Below are 19,260 nucleotides of genomic sequence, written 5' to 3' on the forward strand. Positions count from 1 at the left end.
TCGGGGGGATGGACCATAGAGAAAAGATTACCATGGGGTTGCCATGTGGGCATCAAAGTACTTGGCTGTCCGGGCGGATCTACATCAACGCAATGACGCCAGCAAGGGTACAGAGATGCCACGTAGCCTGGCAGTGGCTGTACAGACATACACGCGGCCTAGCAGAAGGCGAGAGACGAAAGGCTGATAAGCGATTGGCTATAGCAAGGTATGGAGCTCCTCTGGGGCTTACCTATGCCTTGGATAGAGGCAGGACCAGCAGGGTAAAACATGGTACAGAAGGCCATAAATGTAGGCTCACGGAAGCAAAAGGATGCACAAGAGTGGAGCAAGAAGTGGAAGCCGTCACATCAACTAGTGGAATGAAAATGAGAGTACAAAGTACTATAAAAGAGAACCCTAGGACCTAGTGTCCTAGTGGTACCACTAGTACTAGGTGTCATAAGACACAAAGTACTAGGTGACCTAAGTGCCAATAACTAAAGCTACATGGCACATATTAGGGCCCAGAGGGCATCAATAGGATCGGGAGAAGATGGCCTACAAACCCCTCTCCATGGTATGGGCTGAAGTATTCTGGAAACATCTCAGAATACCTGGTATTTTCTGGTCATGGTGGCACATGTTCATCCTAAAGGATATAGCCACCTATGAATGTACAAGGTATGCCAGATCATGTAACAAAGGGAACCAAGTGCAAAGCCCATCGAAAGACTTTGAACTTGGAACGAGGAAGTGCCTTTGTAAACATATCTGCTATGTTGTCCTATGTGGGAAGGTAGGACAACTCTATGTCTCTTGTTGATAACTGCTCTCGAACATAATGATAGTGAACTTCAATGTGCTTGGTACGCGCATGAAACACTAGATTACGCGTAATGGCCAAAGCACTCTGGCCGTCAGTGTAGACCATAGTGGAGGATGTCTGGGGAATACCAAGATCTGTAAGTAACTGTCGAAGCCAGACACACTCTACTGTAGTGGTGAAGGCTGCCCTGTACTTAGCCTCACAACTAGATGTGGCAACTGTTGGTTGCTTCTTGCTGAGGCAAGAGATACATGAACTGCCAAGCAAAAAACAATTGCCGGTATGTGACACTCTGGTGTCGGAACAACCTGCCCAGTCACTATCCGTGTAAGCATGCATGGTAAGTGAACCCTGATCACCATAGAAGAGTGCCTCTAAGATATCTGAAGACTCTCTTCACTGCTTGCCAATGCTGTGAACTGGGCATGTGCATGAACCTACTGATCTGGGATAATGTGAGAGGGAAAGAATGGGGGAGTGGAACGACGAAGACAGAGAGAGAGAGGGGGAGACACAAAAGTGTGGGTGTGAAGTGTTGAGCCACACCACAAACTCATAGGTTTTATTAGGATTAGGCTTTCACCCTATGACTGTCTAGGTGTCATATCTTTAATAAAAGGGTGGCAATGTGCCTTTACCCCAACAACCTCCCACCTAAAGGCCAATGTGCCTAAAGGGGAGAAAAGAATAAAAATACAGCAATATACAGTTACTGTATACAAGACCATAAAATAAGAATGGTCTCATCCTAATCCCATGATGTGGCGGCAATGTACAAACCGCTCTGTAGGCAAGCTTTAGTGAGCAAATCTGCAGGATTATCATCAGTATGCACCTTCACAAGCTCAAGTCGCTTGTCTTCTAATACCTCCCTGATGAAATGGTATTTCACATCTATGTGCTTGGTCTTTTGATGAAAGACCGGATTCTTTGCCAGCATGATAGCACTCTGACTATCACAATGCAAAACTGGCATATCTCCTGTAATGCCCAAATCTCCCACCAGCCGAGTAAGCCATATTGCTTCCTTGCAAGCCTCAGTGGCTGCAACATATTCAGCTTCAGTGGTTGACAGTGCAACGCATTTCTGCAACTGAGACACCCATGATATAGCACCTCCTGCAAATGTGAAAATATAACCGGTAGTAGACTTCCGGTTATCTGCATTCCCTGCATAGTCTGAATCTGTAAAACCATGCACCAATGCATCCTGCCTACCATAGCATATGCACAAGTCTTTGGTACCCTTGAGATACCTCAAGACACCTTTCACTGCTTCCCAGTGCCGCTTGCCTGGATTTGCCATATACCTGCTGATGACTCCCACCGCAAAAGCAATATCCGGACGAGTGGCAACCATGGCATACATCAAAGAACCAACTGCAGATGCATACGGAACCTTGGCCATTTCAGCCTTATCATCATCTGATCTGGGGCTGTTCTTATTGCTGAGTTTTAAATGTGGAGGCAACGGGGTACTAATAGACTTCCCCCCCTCCATTTTAAACCTCTGCAGTACTTTGTCAATGTACTCCTTCTGTGACAAAAACAAAAGTCCCTTGGACCTGTCACGAATAATCCGCATGCCAAGAATATGGTTTGCATCACCCAAGTCTTTCATGTCAAAAGACTTATGCAGTTGTTTCTTCAAAGCACTAATCTCCTGCTGAGATTTACTGGCAATCAGCATGTCATCCACATATAGAATGAGTAGCATCAAACTGCCATCCTTTGCCCGTTTGGTGTACAAGCAATGATCAGTCTCACACCTATGATACCCTTGGGACTGCATGAAGGCATCAAACTTTTTGTACCATTCTCTTGGCGCCTGCTTGAGTCCATACAAGCTCCTCTTGAGCTTACACACAAGCTGCTCTTTCCCTTTAACAGCATATCCCTCTGGCTGACTCATATAGATCTCATCATGGAGATGTCCATGAAGAAAAGCAGTCTTCACATCCATCTGACATAAATCCATGTCCTCATGAGCAACAAGAGCTAACACTGCTCTCAAAGTAGTCATCTTGACTACAGGGGAAAAGATCTCATCAAAGTCAATGCCCTTCTCCTGCTTAAATCCCTTGGCAACCAATCTGGCCTTATACCTTGGTAAAGCATTTGAATCCACTTTGACTTTGTAAACCCACTTGCATGGCAAAACCTTTCTGCCTGCAGGTAGCTGCACCAAGTCCCATGTATCATTTTGAAGTAGGGAGTCCATTTCTGACTGCATGGCTTTCTCCCACTTCCTTTTCTCTGTTCTACCCATAGCTTCCTTGAAGCTGGAAGGCTCACCACAATCTGTCAGCATGATAAAATCAGCCACATTATTGGCTCCTGGAACAAACCTGTCAGGAGGCCGTTGTACACGGGTGCTCCTCCTAACAAAATGTTCCGGATTAGGCTGCTGTCTAGCCTGTTCGTCATGCATGACGGGTGCCTGTACCACCATATTTGGCTGTTCTACAGCCCCATTTGCTGGCATATCCAGTGGTGCATCATTGGCAAAATTGTCTGGCTGATTTTCAGCCTGTATACCCTCTTGAACAGGGTTATCTACAGCAGCCTGCTGCTGCATATTAATGGGCATTCTTTACTGTCCGACATCATCATAAACAACCCTCCTGTATTCCATAGGTTGCACGGGTTCTTTGTGTACACTATCCTCTTTAAAGATGATATCATTGCTGCGTATAATCTTCCGTTTGACGGCATCCCATAACCTGTACCCCATTTCACCTTCGTCACCATAACCCATAAAGATGCATCTGGAAGACTTTGGCTCCAGTTTGGTGCGTAGTTCTTTGCGTATATGAGCAAAGCACTCGCAGCCAAACACACGTAAGTGCTTATATGAAGGTGGCTTGCCAGACCACACCTCCTCTGGCACTTTCAACTCCAGAGCCTTGTTCGGCGACCTGTTAATTATGTGAACTGCTGTTTGCACGGCTTCTGCCCAAAAGCCATGGAGCAATGCAGCATAAGACAACATACATCGAACCTTCTCACACCATTTTGAGATGCATTATGAGGGGCTGTGAGTTCCTGTTTAATGCCCTTAGCTTCGCAAAACTGTACAAAAGCATGTGACACATACTCACCCCCATTATCGGATCTGAGGCATTTCAGCCTGCGACCTGTCCGATTCTCAACCTGAGCAACAAACTTCTTGAAAACATCTAAGGCATCGCTTTTATGCTTCAAGAAATAGACCCACACTTTGCGTGTGGCATCATCAATAAAAGTAATGAAATACTTTGCACCCCCTAGTGATAGCTATGGCATCTCACACAAATCAGTGTGCACTAGATCAAGCGGTGCTCTATTTTGGGGAGTTCTCCTCTTATGAGGAGTCATAGAATGCTTGCCAAATATGCAATGATCACAAGTAGGCAAATCTGAAAATGAAAGAGACAGATAACCCAAACGTAACAGTTCTTGCATTCCTTTAACGGACATGTGTCCCAACCGGCTATGCCACAATGAAACCTTTGGCAGCTCGGTTATGGCAACAACATGATTACCTACACTGGAAACATAAAGAGGGTACAAGGTATCACTCTTATAACCCTCAGCCACTACAACCTGGCCATCAGTAATCACCCATTTGGAATCCCCAAATGTGGTGTGGTAACCACTGTCATCCAACAAGCCAGTGCTAATCAGATTTTTCTTGATTTGCGGCACATGGCGAACACCATCAAGCATAAATGTGCGTCCATCAGGGAATACTATCTGTATACTGCCAATCCCTGCAATCTGACATGCATAGTTGTTCCCAAGGTGAACAACTCCATGAGTACCTGTGTAGGAAGTAAACCACTCCCTATGAGGAGTAACATGAAAAGAAGCACCTGAATCCAAGAGCCAGGTGTGCATGTCATGGCCATCAATAACGAATGTATGTGCAATTACAGCAGAAGAGCATAAAACATCATGTCTGTCACTTTCACTGTCCTCTGCTGCAACATTCACTGCATCCAAGTCATCTGCCTTGGCCTTGCCTTTGCCTTTGCTTCCACTGCCTGCATCCTTTGTCTCAGCCTTCTTGGCTTTCTGATCACTTGAAGCACTTAGACTTCACATGTCCCTTCTTGCCACAGTAAAAGCATTCAATATCCTTTTTGCCTCGGGACTGACTGCGGGATTTGGACTTTCCAGCAGATCTCCCCTTCTGCTGAGTCCTGCCTCTTTCTTGTACCTGCAAAGCATTTGAAGACTTGCTGCCCGCATTATTCTTCCTGCTCATCTCCTCCATAAGGAGAGAGCTCTCCACATCAGCATACATAAGAGTGACATTTGAATTAGACAGGGTGGTCTTGAAAGTGTCCCAACTCTCAGGGAGGGTACACAACAAGAAAGTAGCCTTGAACTCCTCATCAAGGTTCAATCCCTGTGCAATAAGCTGTGTAAAGATGGCATTGAACTCACTCAAGTGTGAGGTCATAGCTGTACCTTCCTTCATGCGAAGATCAACAAGCTTCTTCAACCAATAAACCTTACTGGCTGAACTCTTTTGGGCGTACACTGCTAGCCTCTGCCATAGGCCATAAGAGGTCTTTTCAGCCTGAACATTGAACACAAGAGAATCACTGAGAGTAAGCATGATAGCAGCCCTAGCGGACAAATCAAGCTCCTCCCACTCATCATCTGACATCCCAGATGGCTTGACACCTTTCACCCTTATGGGCTTAGAAATCTTCTTTAGCAGAAGTACATTCAAACACTGTTCTGCCCATAATGCATAATTGTGTGCCCCTTCCAATTTCTTTATGTTCAGAATTGAAGATTCACTTCCCCCTGATGCCATATCAGATAAGGAAAGTACCTGACTCCCTGTAAGTCAAAAAATGGCTAAATAAAATTCTGATTTCTCAGAAAAACCTGCTCTATCAAGAGCCAGGAGCACTCACAATAGTGCTGTTTTTACTGTCCAAAAAAAAATCTGCAGCAAAACAGAAAAATTTCCCTCCAGTCACTGTACCTTTTGACACACTGTACCGTGCTCAAATAGGCATAAAACAGTAACTTCAGAATGCTGCAGCAAGTGCTTTATCAGTGCATCATCAGCTGACGAAGCACAAAACACTGCTGTCCTGTACACTTCTCCCACCTCAGATGAGGTATTGCACTGATTTTATATGCATAAACCACTTGTCATACACTGTTTTGTTCACTGAAAAGAGGCTCCAAACACTCCAGCCTGTCACAAACCTGCAACAAAGAATGGGATAAATCCCAAGCAATCACCCTTCTGCCAAGGGGATAAAAGGCATGTGAAGGTCTCAATAGTAACTCAAGTGCTCACAAGCAAAATCTGGGCAAAAGCCCCTTGATTTGACACCTGTACCAAGTGAAAAACACCTCAACACTGAGGTAGCAAACAAAATACAGCGCTCTCCTGGTACTTTCACCTGACAATGTGATGCATAAACGGCCCTGTGTACACAGTAACAACACAGATCCCAACGTACAAACACTGAAGAGAAAATCTTTTGAGCACTGTCAACGATGGACAGTTAGGGACCGAGTAAACTCGATGCGCCTTGGCCAAGCGTGGCTCAACTGAGATTTTTCAAGGTGTCGTACACAGAATGTGACCTGCAAGAAATGTCACTGAATACACTGCGGAAACAAGACCAATGTGAGCATTCTGGCTCCACATTGCCTCAAGGCATACACTGCATAAACTGCCAGGCAAAAGCCCTTTGAAATTGTCACCCAAAAGCTGAGATTTGCACTCAGCAAAAGCATAAAAGCCCTCTGCAAAATCAAGGCATTTGACCTTCCCGAAACAAGATAACTGTGCAACCACCACACACTGTGGCACTAGTCACCTCAAGCACGAGGGACACGAGGGTACTTGCTGTACCTTCAACACACAGTTTTGAGAATTGAACAACCGGGAATGAAGAGCAGAGTGCTCTTTCTTTTTCTTCTTCCCCCCAAAAAAAATGCCTGATGTACCTGCGCAGGGTACAAATCCCAAAGACAAAGAGTCCGAACTGTACCTCTCTGACGCAACGACCGGTACGGCGGCGTCCGTACAGTACGGCCGCTTGTACGGCGTCCGTACAGTCGGTACGGACGATCGTACGAAAGGCTGTAGCAGCCTGTGCTGTGCGGTGCACAGCTAGCAACAGCTAGCTGCTGCTGCGTGTGCGAGCTGCCCCGCGCTGCCTGCGCGCTGTCCTACTCTGCCCGCGCGCACTGCCTGTGCGCTGCTCGTTGCCGAGCTCGCTGTTGCCGTTGCCGCTGCTGAGGGCACGAGGCCCAAGGGAAGAGGGAGGGGTAGAGGGAGGGGTAGACCGGAGTGGAGAGGGAGAGGTGAAGGCTCTGATACTAGTTGAGAGGGAAAGAATGGGGGAGTGGAACGACGAAGACAGAGAGAGAGAGGGGGAGACACAAAAGTGTGGGTGTGAAGTGTTGAGCCACACCACAAACTCATAGGTTTTATTAGGATTAGGCTTTCACCCTATGACTGTCTTAAGACAGTCATAGGTGTCATATCTTTAATAAAAGGGTGGCAATGTGCCTTTACCCCAACATAATGCATACTGTAAAACAGGTTTGGTGTGGCATAAGTAAATGAGACATCCAACAGCCTGCTGGTAAAGAGTGATATCACATGGTGGGCTCCCATCATGAGCTGAAAATTTGAAGCTAGGGTCCACTAGAGTAGAGATTGGCTTGCAATCCTCAAACTGAAAACGATCAAGGAGCTGTCCAATATACTTGGACTGTGACATCATGACACCCCCCTCAACATGAGCAAACTGAATGCCCAAATAATAGTGCAGCTGTCCCATGTCTGACATTTCAAAAGCTTGCTGCAAATCAGCCTTGAAAGCTGCCATATGCTGAGTATCAGGGCCTGTGATCAGAATGTCATTCACATATAAAATCAGCACTAAAAAATCAGATCCATTCCCACGGACATAAAGAGTGGGCTCTGTGGGGCTATTCTGAAAACCAAGGGACAATAAGTGTGCATGAATTTCAGCATACCATGCCCGGGGTGCTTGCTTCAAACTATAAAGGGCTTTTCTCAGCCGGCATACCTTGTTTTCAGAGCCAACAACCTCAAAGCCAAGAGGTTGTGTCACATAAACTTCTTCCTGGAGATCCCCATGAAGAAAGGCAATCTTGATGTCAAGCTGGTGCACTTGAGAATGGTGATTGGCTGCAACGGCAATGACACATCTAATAGTAGTGATCTTGGAAATGGGAGCAAAGGTCTCCTTAAAGTCAATGCCTTGTTGTTGGGCATACCCTTTTGCAACAAGACAGGCTTTGTGTCGATCTATGCTGCCATCGGATTTCCTTTTTAATTTGTAGAGCCACCGGGTACCAATGGCATGCTTGCCGGCAGGGAGATCTACTAATTCCCATGTGTCATTTTTGGCAATAGATTGTAGCTCAACTCTCATTGCATCCATCCACTCTTTGCTGTCAAAAGCATCTTTATGGCACAAAGGCTCTTCATTGCAACCTGTAGCAAGGAGTGCAAACTCAATAAAATGACATGCATCTGTCTATTCCCTGATCTTGTCCGGGCAGCAAGAGGTTGATCTTATTTGCTGTCCCTCAATGTGTCAAGAAGCCATCTGGGAACTTGCCTTTGCTGTCTATTGATAGCTCTTTCTTCAATCACTGCATCATGAATAGTGGGATCATTTTGTGTTGGAGGAGGAACCTGCAAATCAGCATGGGGTGCTGGCTGATCATTGCTTGGAGGGCTTGTAGGAGGCTCATGTTGCTAGTCAAAGTCCCCCTCTGAGAGAAGCAGAGGTAACCAAGAGTCAAAGGCATCAAACATGTCAACTTATGGCTTAGCTTTGCAGTCCACAAGAGGAGAAGCCGAATGTTCAGCAAAGATTACATCTCTACTGACAATAATCTTCCCAGTATTTGGTTGGTATAACCAATACCCTCTGCTCTTCTGGCTGTAACCAATAAATATGCATTTGATTGCCTTATCATCAAGCTTATGTCTTAGCTGAGATGGTACATGAACATATGTAAGAGACCCAAAAACTCTCATGTGTGAAAGTGAAGGCTTCCTGCCTTTCCATGCTTCATAAGGTGTAACAGTCCTCAATGCCCTTGTAGGTGATCTATTCAGCACATAGTTGGCACACATCACTGCATCAAGCCAAAATTTATTGGGCAAGGACCTGGCCTTAAGCATGCATCTGGCCATCTCCATAGTGGACCTGTTCTTCCTTTCAGAAATAGGATTATGCTAAGGAGTGTAAGGAGTAGTGCAGCTGAGTGATGATCAAGGTGATAAAGCCCCTTTTGCAAAGTGCCATTGAGAACTATGACATTGTCATCACGAAGATCATAAACTAGGCATCTTTATCCATAAAAAAATCACTTTGAAACCTGAAGTGGCAATTGCTGAAATTTAAATCAAGTTGACTTCAATTCTAGGCACAAAAAGAACATTTGTCAAAGTGACAGGATGGCTTGAAATGGATGTGAGCTACACATCTCTAATTCCTTTTACAGCATAGGAAGCATTATTAGCACATGTGACAATCCTCCCTCGAGGTGCATTAGCTAAGGAATGAAACAACTGTCTGCAAGATGTGACGTGCTTGGAAGCTACTACTATCAAAATACCAAGACTGAGCATCATTAGCAATAAAGAATGCATCAACTTTGGAGGGATCAAAGGAGCAATGGACAGCCCATGCCCAATCATCCTGGAGAGCATGTGCATGTGAGGCATCTGCTGGCTCGTGGGATTCAATTGCATGTGAGGCATTGACTGTCAATCCCGCTTTCTTTTTCTCCGAAGCAATGCGCTTCCTGCATTCTGAAATTTCATGCCTTGGCTTGCGACAATAGTTGCATCTTTTCTTCTTTGACTTATCTGCTGTATTTTGAGATGCATTGGAGGAATTGCCACCGTTAGGCGCATATTTAGGCTTGCCCATAGGCTTGGAAGCCTTGCTTTTTCCTGTTTGTTGTCAAGCAAATACATGATCAGGAATAGTAGCTTGCCTATTAGCACGACTTTGCTCTTCTTGCAAAAGCAAAGTGACTAATTGATCAAAGGAGTAGTGGTTTGGATTACCCATGGCCACTAGTTGAAGGGTTGTAGCAAACCCTTGATATGTATGTGGAAGCCCACTCAATGTGGTACTAACAAGCTGAGAATTTGGCACCATCTCATCAATATTGGCAAGTTGTTCCATGAGGTCCTTGACCTTTGTAAAGTATGCATCCATAGAGCCACCTTCATTCATGCTGACTTCCTGCAATTGCTTTCTTAAATATGCAACACGTGCCTCATTGTGAATCTGCTAAAGAGAAGCCAATTTGTCCCAAGCATCCTTTGCTGTCCTGCATGACCGGATATGTGGAATAATGATCCTCTTGCATGATAAAGCAATACAGGAATGTGCATTTGCATCTCTTGCATCCCATCTTGTTTGTTCCTGAGTTGGAGGAGCAGCCACAAGGGTGCTAGAGGATAAAGCATCAGGAGGAGTACCTTCTGCAAAGGGACCTGTAGTAGGGGCAGCCACTGTAGCATTGGCTAGCCTTAGATCAACCCTAGAAACAATGTTCCAAAAATGCCTCGCAACAAGAATATGTTTCATGAGATAAGACCACATCGGATAGTTGGTGCCATCCAACTTATCATCTTCACGAAGAGTGCATTTGCATCTCTCGCATCCCATCTTGTTTGTTCTTGAGTTGGAGGAACAGCCACAACGGTGCTAGAGGATAAAGCATCAGGAGGAGTATCCTCTGCAGAGGGACCAGCAATAGGGGCAGCCACTGTAGCATTGGCTGGCCTTAGATCAACCCGAGAAACAATGTTCCAAAAATGCCTTGCAACAAGAAAATGTTTCTTGAGATAAGACCACATTGGATAGTTGGTGCCATCCAACTTATCATCTTCATGAAGAATGCCAAACAAATCATGATTGTTGCCAGCCAGTGCAAATGGGACAAGTCAAAAAGCACTGACAAAGTGACCCAAAAGATAGCCTCAAGGCTTGCAACTGCAAAAAATAGGGCTTGCTGTCCAAATCTGAAAAAATCCCCAAAATAAGCTGTAATTTGCAAATGTGATCATGGCATGCAATTTCTTGCCAAATTCACTGCAAATCTGAAAGTATTGTGCAATCTGCCTGCAATAGACCCAAAAGCCCCAATTTGTAGAGCAAAACTGAGCCAAAAATGGGGCAAATTCAGAAAAAGCCCCAAATTATTTGCAAATCTGCAATCTACCTGCAAAATTGTAGCCCGAATGCAAAAGCCCCAAATGTCACAAAAAAATTGCAGATGTGCTGCAATGCCTACTCCGGACGGTATGGAATGTACCGAATGGTACGGCTGGGGTACGGAACTATACGGATGCCAAAGTATGAAAAATGCACGGAAATCAAAAAAACGGAAATCAAAACTATCAGGAATTCCCAGTACTTTGTACTCTCATTTGTATTCCACTAGTTGATGTGACGGCTTCCACTTCTTGCTCCACCCTTGTGCATCCTTTGGCTTCCATGAGCCTACAGTGGTATCAAAGCACCTCCTTCCCGGACCTGCTCACTACTCTTAGCTTCTTGCTTCCAACTCCAGCTCCGACACTTCAACTCCATCGTCAAGCTCAGCTATCGGACGTCCCGCAGAGCTCCGACGCCACCTTGCGACATACTATCTGTACGATTTTCCGTACGGCGTGTTAGCTGTCCAAAAAAAATTGCTCATATGATTCCATACAGTGCGTCAAAATCTGTCCGTACAATTGTACAGATTTTCGTACTGTCCATACAGTTGTACTGAAAGAGAACCTTAGGACCTAGTGTCCCAGTGGTACCATGTGTCATAAGACACTAAAAGTACTAGGTGACCTAAGTGCCAATAACTAAAGCTACAGGGTACATACCAGGGCCCAGAGGGCATCTATACAACCGGGAGAAGATGGCCTACAAGAAAGAAAGGGGCAGGCCCGTTGGGCTGGTTGGGGCCAGCCAACCAGGTCAGCTGTACAGACCCTGAAAATCAGTTTGGGAGGGGGGGTTGGCTTTGGTCGGCTGTTTCCCCCCCTACGTGTCAGTATTTTTGGAGGGCCTGGAGCCCTATAAAAGGAGGGGCATTTGGCAGTGGTTGTACGGATGTACTCGTGGCCTGGCAGAAGGCGGGAGACCAAAGGCTGATAAGCGATTGGCTGTAGCAGGGTATGGAGCTCCTCTGGGGCTTACCTATACCCTAGATAGAGGAGGACCAGCACGGTAAAACATGGTACAGAAGGCCAGAAAGAAAGGGGCACGCCCGTTGGGCTGGTTGGGGCCAGCCAACCAGGTCGGCTGTACAGACCCTAAAAATTGGTTTGGGGGGGGGGGTTGGCTTTGGTCAGCTATTTCCCCCCCTACGAGTCGGTATTTTTGGAGGGCCTAGAGCCCTATAAAAGGAGGGGCATTTGGCCCCACTTACTCATCACTTGCAGACAGGAGCAGCAGAAGCTAAAGGGGCACCCTTGGGCCTATATTCAGGAGGTGAAGGTGGCCCTAAAGGACCTGTAGACTGAGCTAGAGTGGCAGCCCACCTAGGCTTTCCGGACAGCAAGGTGGAAGAGATCGTTTGGACAGAGAGTCTACATCGCTTTGAGCACACCAACTCAGAGATCTAGAGGTGCCAGGCATATAGTAGGAGAACCTTTTGGTATTCAATTTGTAGACGGACGGAAATATATAAGAGTTGCTTCTATATTGTCTTTGAGCGTAGTCTACTTGCTAGTATGCACACACATGAATGGTTGTGAAGTATACACATGTTAACGAAGCTTGATCCCATAGTGAAACACTCCCGGTGTGAGACTTGGGCTATCTATCATTCTTTTGCTGCGGGATACCCTCAGGTGGGATTGTCTTGGGCTATCTATCAGTCTTTTGTTGTGGGATACCCTCAGGTGGGTTTTCATTGTCTAACAAAAAACTCCCTTCTTCTCTTGTTCTTTCGCTTGTTTTATTAAAAAAATAATTTGTAAGAGTGGAAATATTCTAGTCTTTTGAGAGCATATACTCTCAAAGGAAGGCCCACCTTTGCTTGGGCTGTTGATCCGATTGAGATAGAGGACATACCGGTTGTGGATGCCACTGTCCTCAAAGATGATGACAGTCTGGACCTTCTGTACATGCCTTTTCAACATCCTTTATCTATTTAATATTATCACCCTATTGACATCCAGGGTCTCTACTTCAAAAACTGATCTTTTGTTTGCATGGAGGGCATTGTACTGCTCTTTACCATGCTTATACTTGGCTTCTCATTCATCCACTAGAAAATTCTTCTTTGTGGATGCAAAGGAGCAAAGAGGCTGCCATTTGAATCATGTGGGACTCTTCTATTGAGTTCTTGATGGTGGGGATGGTATAATCATCCCAATCGGTATTGGCCTAATGGCAAAGAATTTGGGAATGATAGTCACCTCAAATCTCCTCCACTCTGCTATCGGTAGATCACATCCCAAGAAGGGTGCTGCATTTATGGTAGTCGGTCGCACTAGGGTATCGAAGAGCCAACACTTTGCCGGTGTTTAGACCTCGCCTCCTCAATGATAGCCCTTAGAGTGAAAATGTGATCTAGTGTAGAATGCATGTCCTAGTGCCGAGCCTTTGTATGACTGCTGAGCTCCCTCTCTATAACTGATCCATAAATCTTGGCCAGAGGGTTTCCAATCATGAGGGTACGGTAGTTCCCAGTCTCCATACGGTCCCCGGCTTTGTGTATTGTCACAATAGTGGTGGTGCTCCAAGCAGGTGGGAAACTGTGACAGCTCGGGTGAACATATGTGCTAGGACTTGAGCTAAGACCTCTTGTCCATGTGCAAAGTGTTCAATCCATAGACCCTCATGGTCATGTGCTCTCCGATTGTGTAATCGATGAAGTGCAGCCCACACATTGTGTGTAGTGAACAAGTGACAAGTGGTGGGCTTGGGCATAGAGGACATGTCTGGCGGTGTCTACATTTGGGCATCATAGATGGGAACATGCATACGTTTGCCACACATCTGGGTCGGTGATGGGAATAGGTGGCTTCCCCTCCAATAGAAACCCCCACCCAGTGGTCGGGTCTCCTCCTCAAAAAGATCTGACAATCTCATCCATCGTATGTGTGAGGAAGGCCCACCTCTTACGATGTGTCAGTGCCTCAGAGGACCCAAAGCCCGCTTCCGTGTGAGGTGGGCTCTCGCCTCTCTGCGCTCGTCGTCAAACCAAGGGTTTTGAGGCATCTTTCCATGATTGATCCAAAACCCCCACCTAGTGGTCGGGTCTCCTCCTCGAAAAGATCTGACAATCGCATTCATCCTATGTGTGAGGAAGGCTCACCTCTTATGACGTGTCAATCATCGAAAAATGCTCTATGCCTCAGATGATGTCAGATACGTGCAAGCGCGGGGGGAGCTCTCCCTGTGGTTGGCATAGTGGTAGAGATATGGAAGGCCAAGTATGAGTGGTGAGCTCCGAGGGGGGGGGGTATGGCGAAGTCGTGTATCCGTGAGACAAAGTCTCGTGGGCCAGTAGGTAGTCCATTGTACTAGACCCACCTCCATGCGGGAAGCAAGTGAGTCTTCCAGAGGCTGGCCATCTATGAAGACCATTATAGATGATCAAGTCGTGGACTACCCCCAACTCAAGAAATGTTGTCCATATCCTGTCACCTGTGGGGCGTCTGCAGAGTGCCTCAATATCTCGAGCTCAGCTACATCTAGCTCTAGGACCATATATGGATCTTTGTCAATTGTGAAGTCAAGTAGGCCCACCTGTCTATTTCTTGTCCGTGAATTGAAATCCCCCAATAGGAGGGTGTATTCCTACCAAGAGAACTCCGTGATGTCATAATGGATTGCCTCGTATGGGCTGTGTCCACCTTGTGGTGACCTCTCGTGCACCGGATGATGTGTCTAGAGGGATGTAGCACACTGCAATGAAGATAGGTTGGGCAGCTGGCAGCTGAACTCGTATCCACATGTGTCGTGCATGCTCCTCTCTTCGTACCACGGATATGAGTGGTCTCAGGTGTGATTTGAAAAGGACAGCTAATCCCCAGAGCCTCGTACCCCGCTATCTCTCCTCAACTCCCTCCTATGAGCTGACTCCCATATGTATCTTGTTATTGTGGGCAGCCCTCTCTACGGGCTCTTGTGTGTCTCGATGTAAAAGATCATATCTCGACCGTTGTAGGTCTCCAAGAAACCTCCTGGATCGGACCATAATGTGCCATTACAATTCCGCACTGCTATTTTCAGTCCAGCGTGTCCACTAATCCCATGGGTTCGATGCCGTCATAATTCAACCTCTTCCTTCTCTACCTTATCCTCCTTGTTTCCTCCCTCTCGGATGATCACCTTACCATCCCTATATGCAGCCCATTTCCCTGCTTCTCTTGCTGCTATTACTCGTACCATGCCTTCCCTTCGGTGCTCTTGTTGTAGGAGAGTGAGGTCGTTATCCAGGTAGATTCGGGCTCCTTTCAAAGTCGCTCTCGTACTCATGAGAGTCTTCCTGTCCATGGCTGTCCGGAACTTTAGCACTAGAGAGAGATGTATAAACGTCCACGGGAGGCCTTGTGGGCCTATGGGACAAAGTACCAAGTACACCAAAAAGGAAAAACTCATACAAGCCTCAATGGGCTGGGGCAAAGGGCGTGCTAGGGCCCTTGCTGAGTGCTCAACTGATCTAAAGAGCCCAATAGCTTGAGCAAAATCAAGTGTAAATCAGATACTAACTGAAGTAGGCTGGACTCAGAAACCGATGCCCGGCACCATGGGGGCTCATCTGTGAGCGGCGAAAATATCTTGGATCTGCATCTGTCGGGCTGTCTTATGCTGTGGTGGTGGGGGAGGGCGTGGATGTGGGAGAGAGAGAGAGAGAGAGAGAGAGAGAGAGAGAGAGAGAGAGTAATTGAACTGTTCTCAGGAGAGTAGAAACAGTATATATATTTTGTCCCAAAGATGGATCAAAACCTTGTACACTGTGCCTCCATCTAGTGACAAGGTGCTGCCTTGAATGGACCCCTGTGACTCCAAGACCGTTCTTCTACCTCCTCAAAACACACTCAGCCCGCGTGCTCTCATAGAGCTTCAGTGGGATGCAAAGTGATGCCCTGTAAACACACCTTCTTGCTGCTCCAATGGAAGCCAATGGTAATGCAGTGTTTGCTCGATGATCTTTTACCTCCTTGCTGCTTCCATCTGCAGCCAATGGTGAGGCACAAATCTCCCTTGATTCCTGTCCTTGCTGCTGTGTGTATGGGGACCTTCTGTGGGTGTTTAGGACCTCCCTGTTGCTTTGTGGGCAGCCCAATACTTGGCACCTGGAACCCTGAAGAATGAATAAGGAATGCCCCCCTGGGGCCCTTTATATAGGGCCTGGAATGCCCTAGAACATGCCAGTGCTGCCTGCTGTGTACTGTCTGCGGCAGGTTCCTGACCTGCCCCGACCAGCAGATCCACTCCAAATGCTATTGTCTGCTGCGCCTTTTGCTGCTGCCTCCTTCTCAGGTATCTGCTGCCTTCAGACCTGTTCCAGGTATCTCTTGCAACAGGACGCCCTATTTCTGGCTAGCTGTAGCTAAACTGTCCACTGACTGAACTATTCCCTGACCAATCCGTAACTAATGAACAGTAATTGACCATAAACTGAACTGGAAATGCACAATTAGCAAGGGGGAGCCAGTCTAGGATAGCCTTTCAGGGAAAACAGCAAGAAATACCTTTAAGGTTGGAGAGGAGTGCAGGTCATGAGCTGGACCTGACAACAAGGCCTGTGAGGGGCTGCACAAGGACAGGAAGAGTTGAACTTCTCCTTAGAATTTAGCTTGAGCAAGTACACAACTGTTAGAATCACATCTATGATAGTTCAATGATCAATGGTATGTACAAATAAAGTACAGCAGCCCTTTTATAGTTCCCATGCTGGCTGTCATTTACAAGATTGTATATGGATTAATCCACTAGTGCCACGTGGCAACTTCTTAGCAACCTACTAAAAAGACTTACTAACTAGCTAACTAGATAGCCAACTAACTAGTCCCTTGTTACAGTCCACCCCTCCCAAACAAAATTTGTCCCTAAATTTTGAAGTGTCTCTGGCTTCCTGCAGCAACCATGGTACCAAAACCTGTGAAATTCTGCATCAGTTGTGGAGATAAGGGTACTCCTCTACAATAGATGAAGGACACCAAGAAGACTCATCATAAGGTAGGCCTCTCCATTTGATGTAGTGCTCCACGTAGGACTTATTCCTCAGCACATGATCTCTGAAGCCAATGATCTTTTCTGAAATATATTCAATGTGTCCAGCCTAATCCAAAGGGGATAATTCCTCTGAAACTTGATCCATAGCCCCAAAGTATTTCTTGAGGAGTGAGACATGGAAGACATTATGAATTCTGGTAGTAGGAGGAAGCTCCAACTGATAGGCCACTTCACCAACTTCTCAACACCTTATATGGTCCTTAATACCTATGGGGAAGTTTAACATTAGTATCCCCCTTCAAAGATGCATATCTTGATTTGTGGAGCGTTAGGAATCCATAATTCTCCTCCTCACAATGGGGATCCCTTTGATATTGATCAGCTTACTCTTTCATTTGGGCTTTAGAACAACGAAAATCTGAATTTGTAAGATTGGATATATTCTAGTCTTACAAAGGTATCAAAAGTCAGCTAGATGTAGCCACTTGTCCATGTAGATTGGATATCAAAGCAATAGTGCCTAAGATACTCTTCCAACCATCTATTAACTCTCTGAGTCTGCCCATCAGTCCGAGGATGATCTGCTATACTAGGAGTAAGGAGGGTGCCCATAGCCTTGAAACTGCCAAAACTGCCCCATAAACTTGGCATCACGGTCACTCACAATTTCTTGGGGTAAGCCTTGCATCTTGAATTCAGCTTATTTGCTGCCCTTATCCCCTGGCTGCTTACCAAATGGCCCAAATTTTCAACATCATTAGCCATGAAGGTACAGTTGCTGGCCTTGGCAAATAATTGATGCAGCCTTAGCACTTCCAAAGCTTCCTTACATGCAGTACGTGCTCTTCTTTGGGGACTTGCGTAGATTAGTATATCATCAAACAAACTTGTAGAGAAAAGGCTGCAGGATCTTGTTCATAAGAGCTTGGAAGGTTGCAGGAGCATTTGTAAGGCCAAAGGCCATTACCTTGAATTGATAGAGAGACCCTTTTTTGTCCTATTGGGCTCATGGTCCTCCTTCATTCTTACCCTGATCTCAGATCAATCATCAATTTTTGTGAAGAGCTTGGCCCCTTTCAGCTCATCCAATAGGTCATCAATCTTGGGAATAGGGAAGCAGTTCTTGATAGTGATTTTATTCAAATCCTGGTAGTCAATACACATTCTACAGGAGCCATCCTTCTTCACCCAAAAAACAATTCTTCTTCACCCAAAAAACAATGAACGAAAGGAGATTAGCTGTGGGTAATGAAATTTCTGTGCAATAACTTCTTAACTTGTCTTGCCACTTCCGCCCTTTCTTTCTTGAGAACCATAAGGAGCCTTATTCACACTCGATTTAGAACCCAGTTCCAGCACAATAGAGTTGTCAATGTCCCTCTTGGGTGGAAGACGACAGGGCAGATCACAAATACATCTGAGAACTGATGAAGTGACTCCTGCCTGTCACTGCCCTCCACTTCCAGGCCATTACTATCTTGTGTCTTGGCTAGATGTACAGCATAGATACTACAAACAATTTTGAGGTCCTTGGCCAGTCTTCTTGCTGATATGAGAGCTAACTGAGGAGAATTGAAGCCAGCCAATGTAATGAGCTTATCATCTCATTAGCATCATGCCCAGATCCAAAGAGAAGTCACCCATGGACTTCGTCCACTCACATCCCAAAACTACATGAATAGGGCCCATGTCACGAACAATTAGATCACCAACAAATGTGCACTCCTTAGATAGTTGAATCCTAGTGGCTGGGCAACATTGCTTGCTATACGCCACACTCTCGAGTCCAACGCTGCTAGCAAGAAGGCTTCAGGAAATGTTCTACTCCAATGTGGAGAAGTGACGGTCTTGGAAAGCCGACTGGATACCCGCACTTACCAGCTCTGACCTAACCCTAGTCTCTGAAACCCCACTGTTTGTTGCAGACTGTCACGCCTGTTAACACTTAGGCCCTTGTATGCCCCTGTAGGCTAGCTAGGACACAATCAACACTTTGGTTGAGTTCTTTGGTCAACACTTTGGTTGACCTAGCCATTCTTGTACATTGCTTCATTATCCATTTGCAAGTACGTTCAGTTCCCTCTCCTTGTTCTTCCCTTTTTCTATCAAGCGACCTTTATTTTTCATATTCTCAACAAAGCATCCATGAGGATTAAATCTGACCTGCAAGCCCTGCTCAACCATTTGACCAACAGAAACTAGGTTCTTGGTGATATTCGGGACATGAAA

General features: G+C 46.0%; 1 protein-coding gene across 1 annotated transcript in view; it reads right to left on the reverse strand.

Moving 5' to 3' along the window:
- LOC147899729 (uncharacterized) overlaps positions 1-15,345 on the reverse strand; it is a 31,963-nt gene extending 16,618 nt beyond the window's left edge. Inside the window, exon 1 of the mRNA XM_087377785.1 lies at positions 15,186-15,345. Coding sequence (XP_087233911.1) covers positions 15,186-15,345 — 160 coding nt within the window. The remainder of the gene's footprint in view (positions 1-15,185) is intronic.
- Between the last annotated feature and the right edge of the window lie 3,915 nt (positions 15,346-19,260).

Source organism: Dipteris shenzhenensis, chromosome 8 (assembly GCF_047967505.1).
Source record: "Dipteris shenzhenensis isolate YYH24624 ecotype China chromosome 8, Dip_SZ_1.0, whole genome shotgun sequence".
Lineage (NCBI taxonomy): Eukaryota > Viridiplantae > Streptophyta > Polypodiopsida > Gleicheniales > Dipteridaceae > Dipteris > Dipteris shenzhenensis.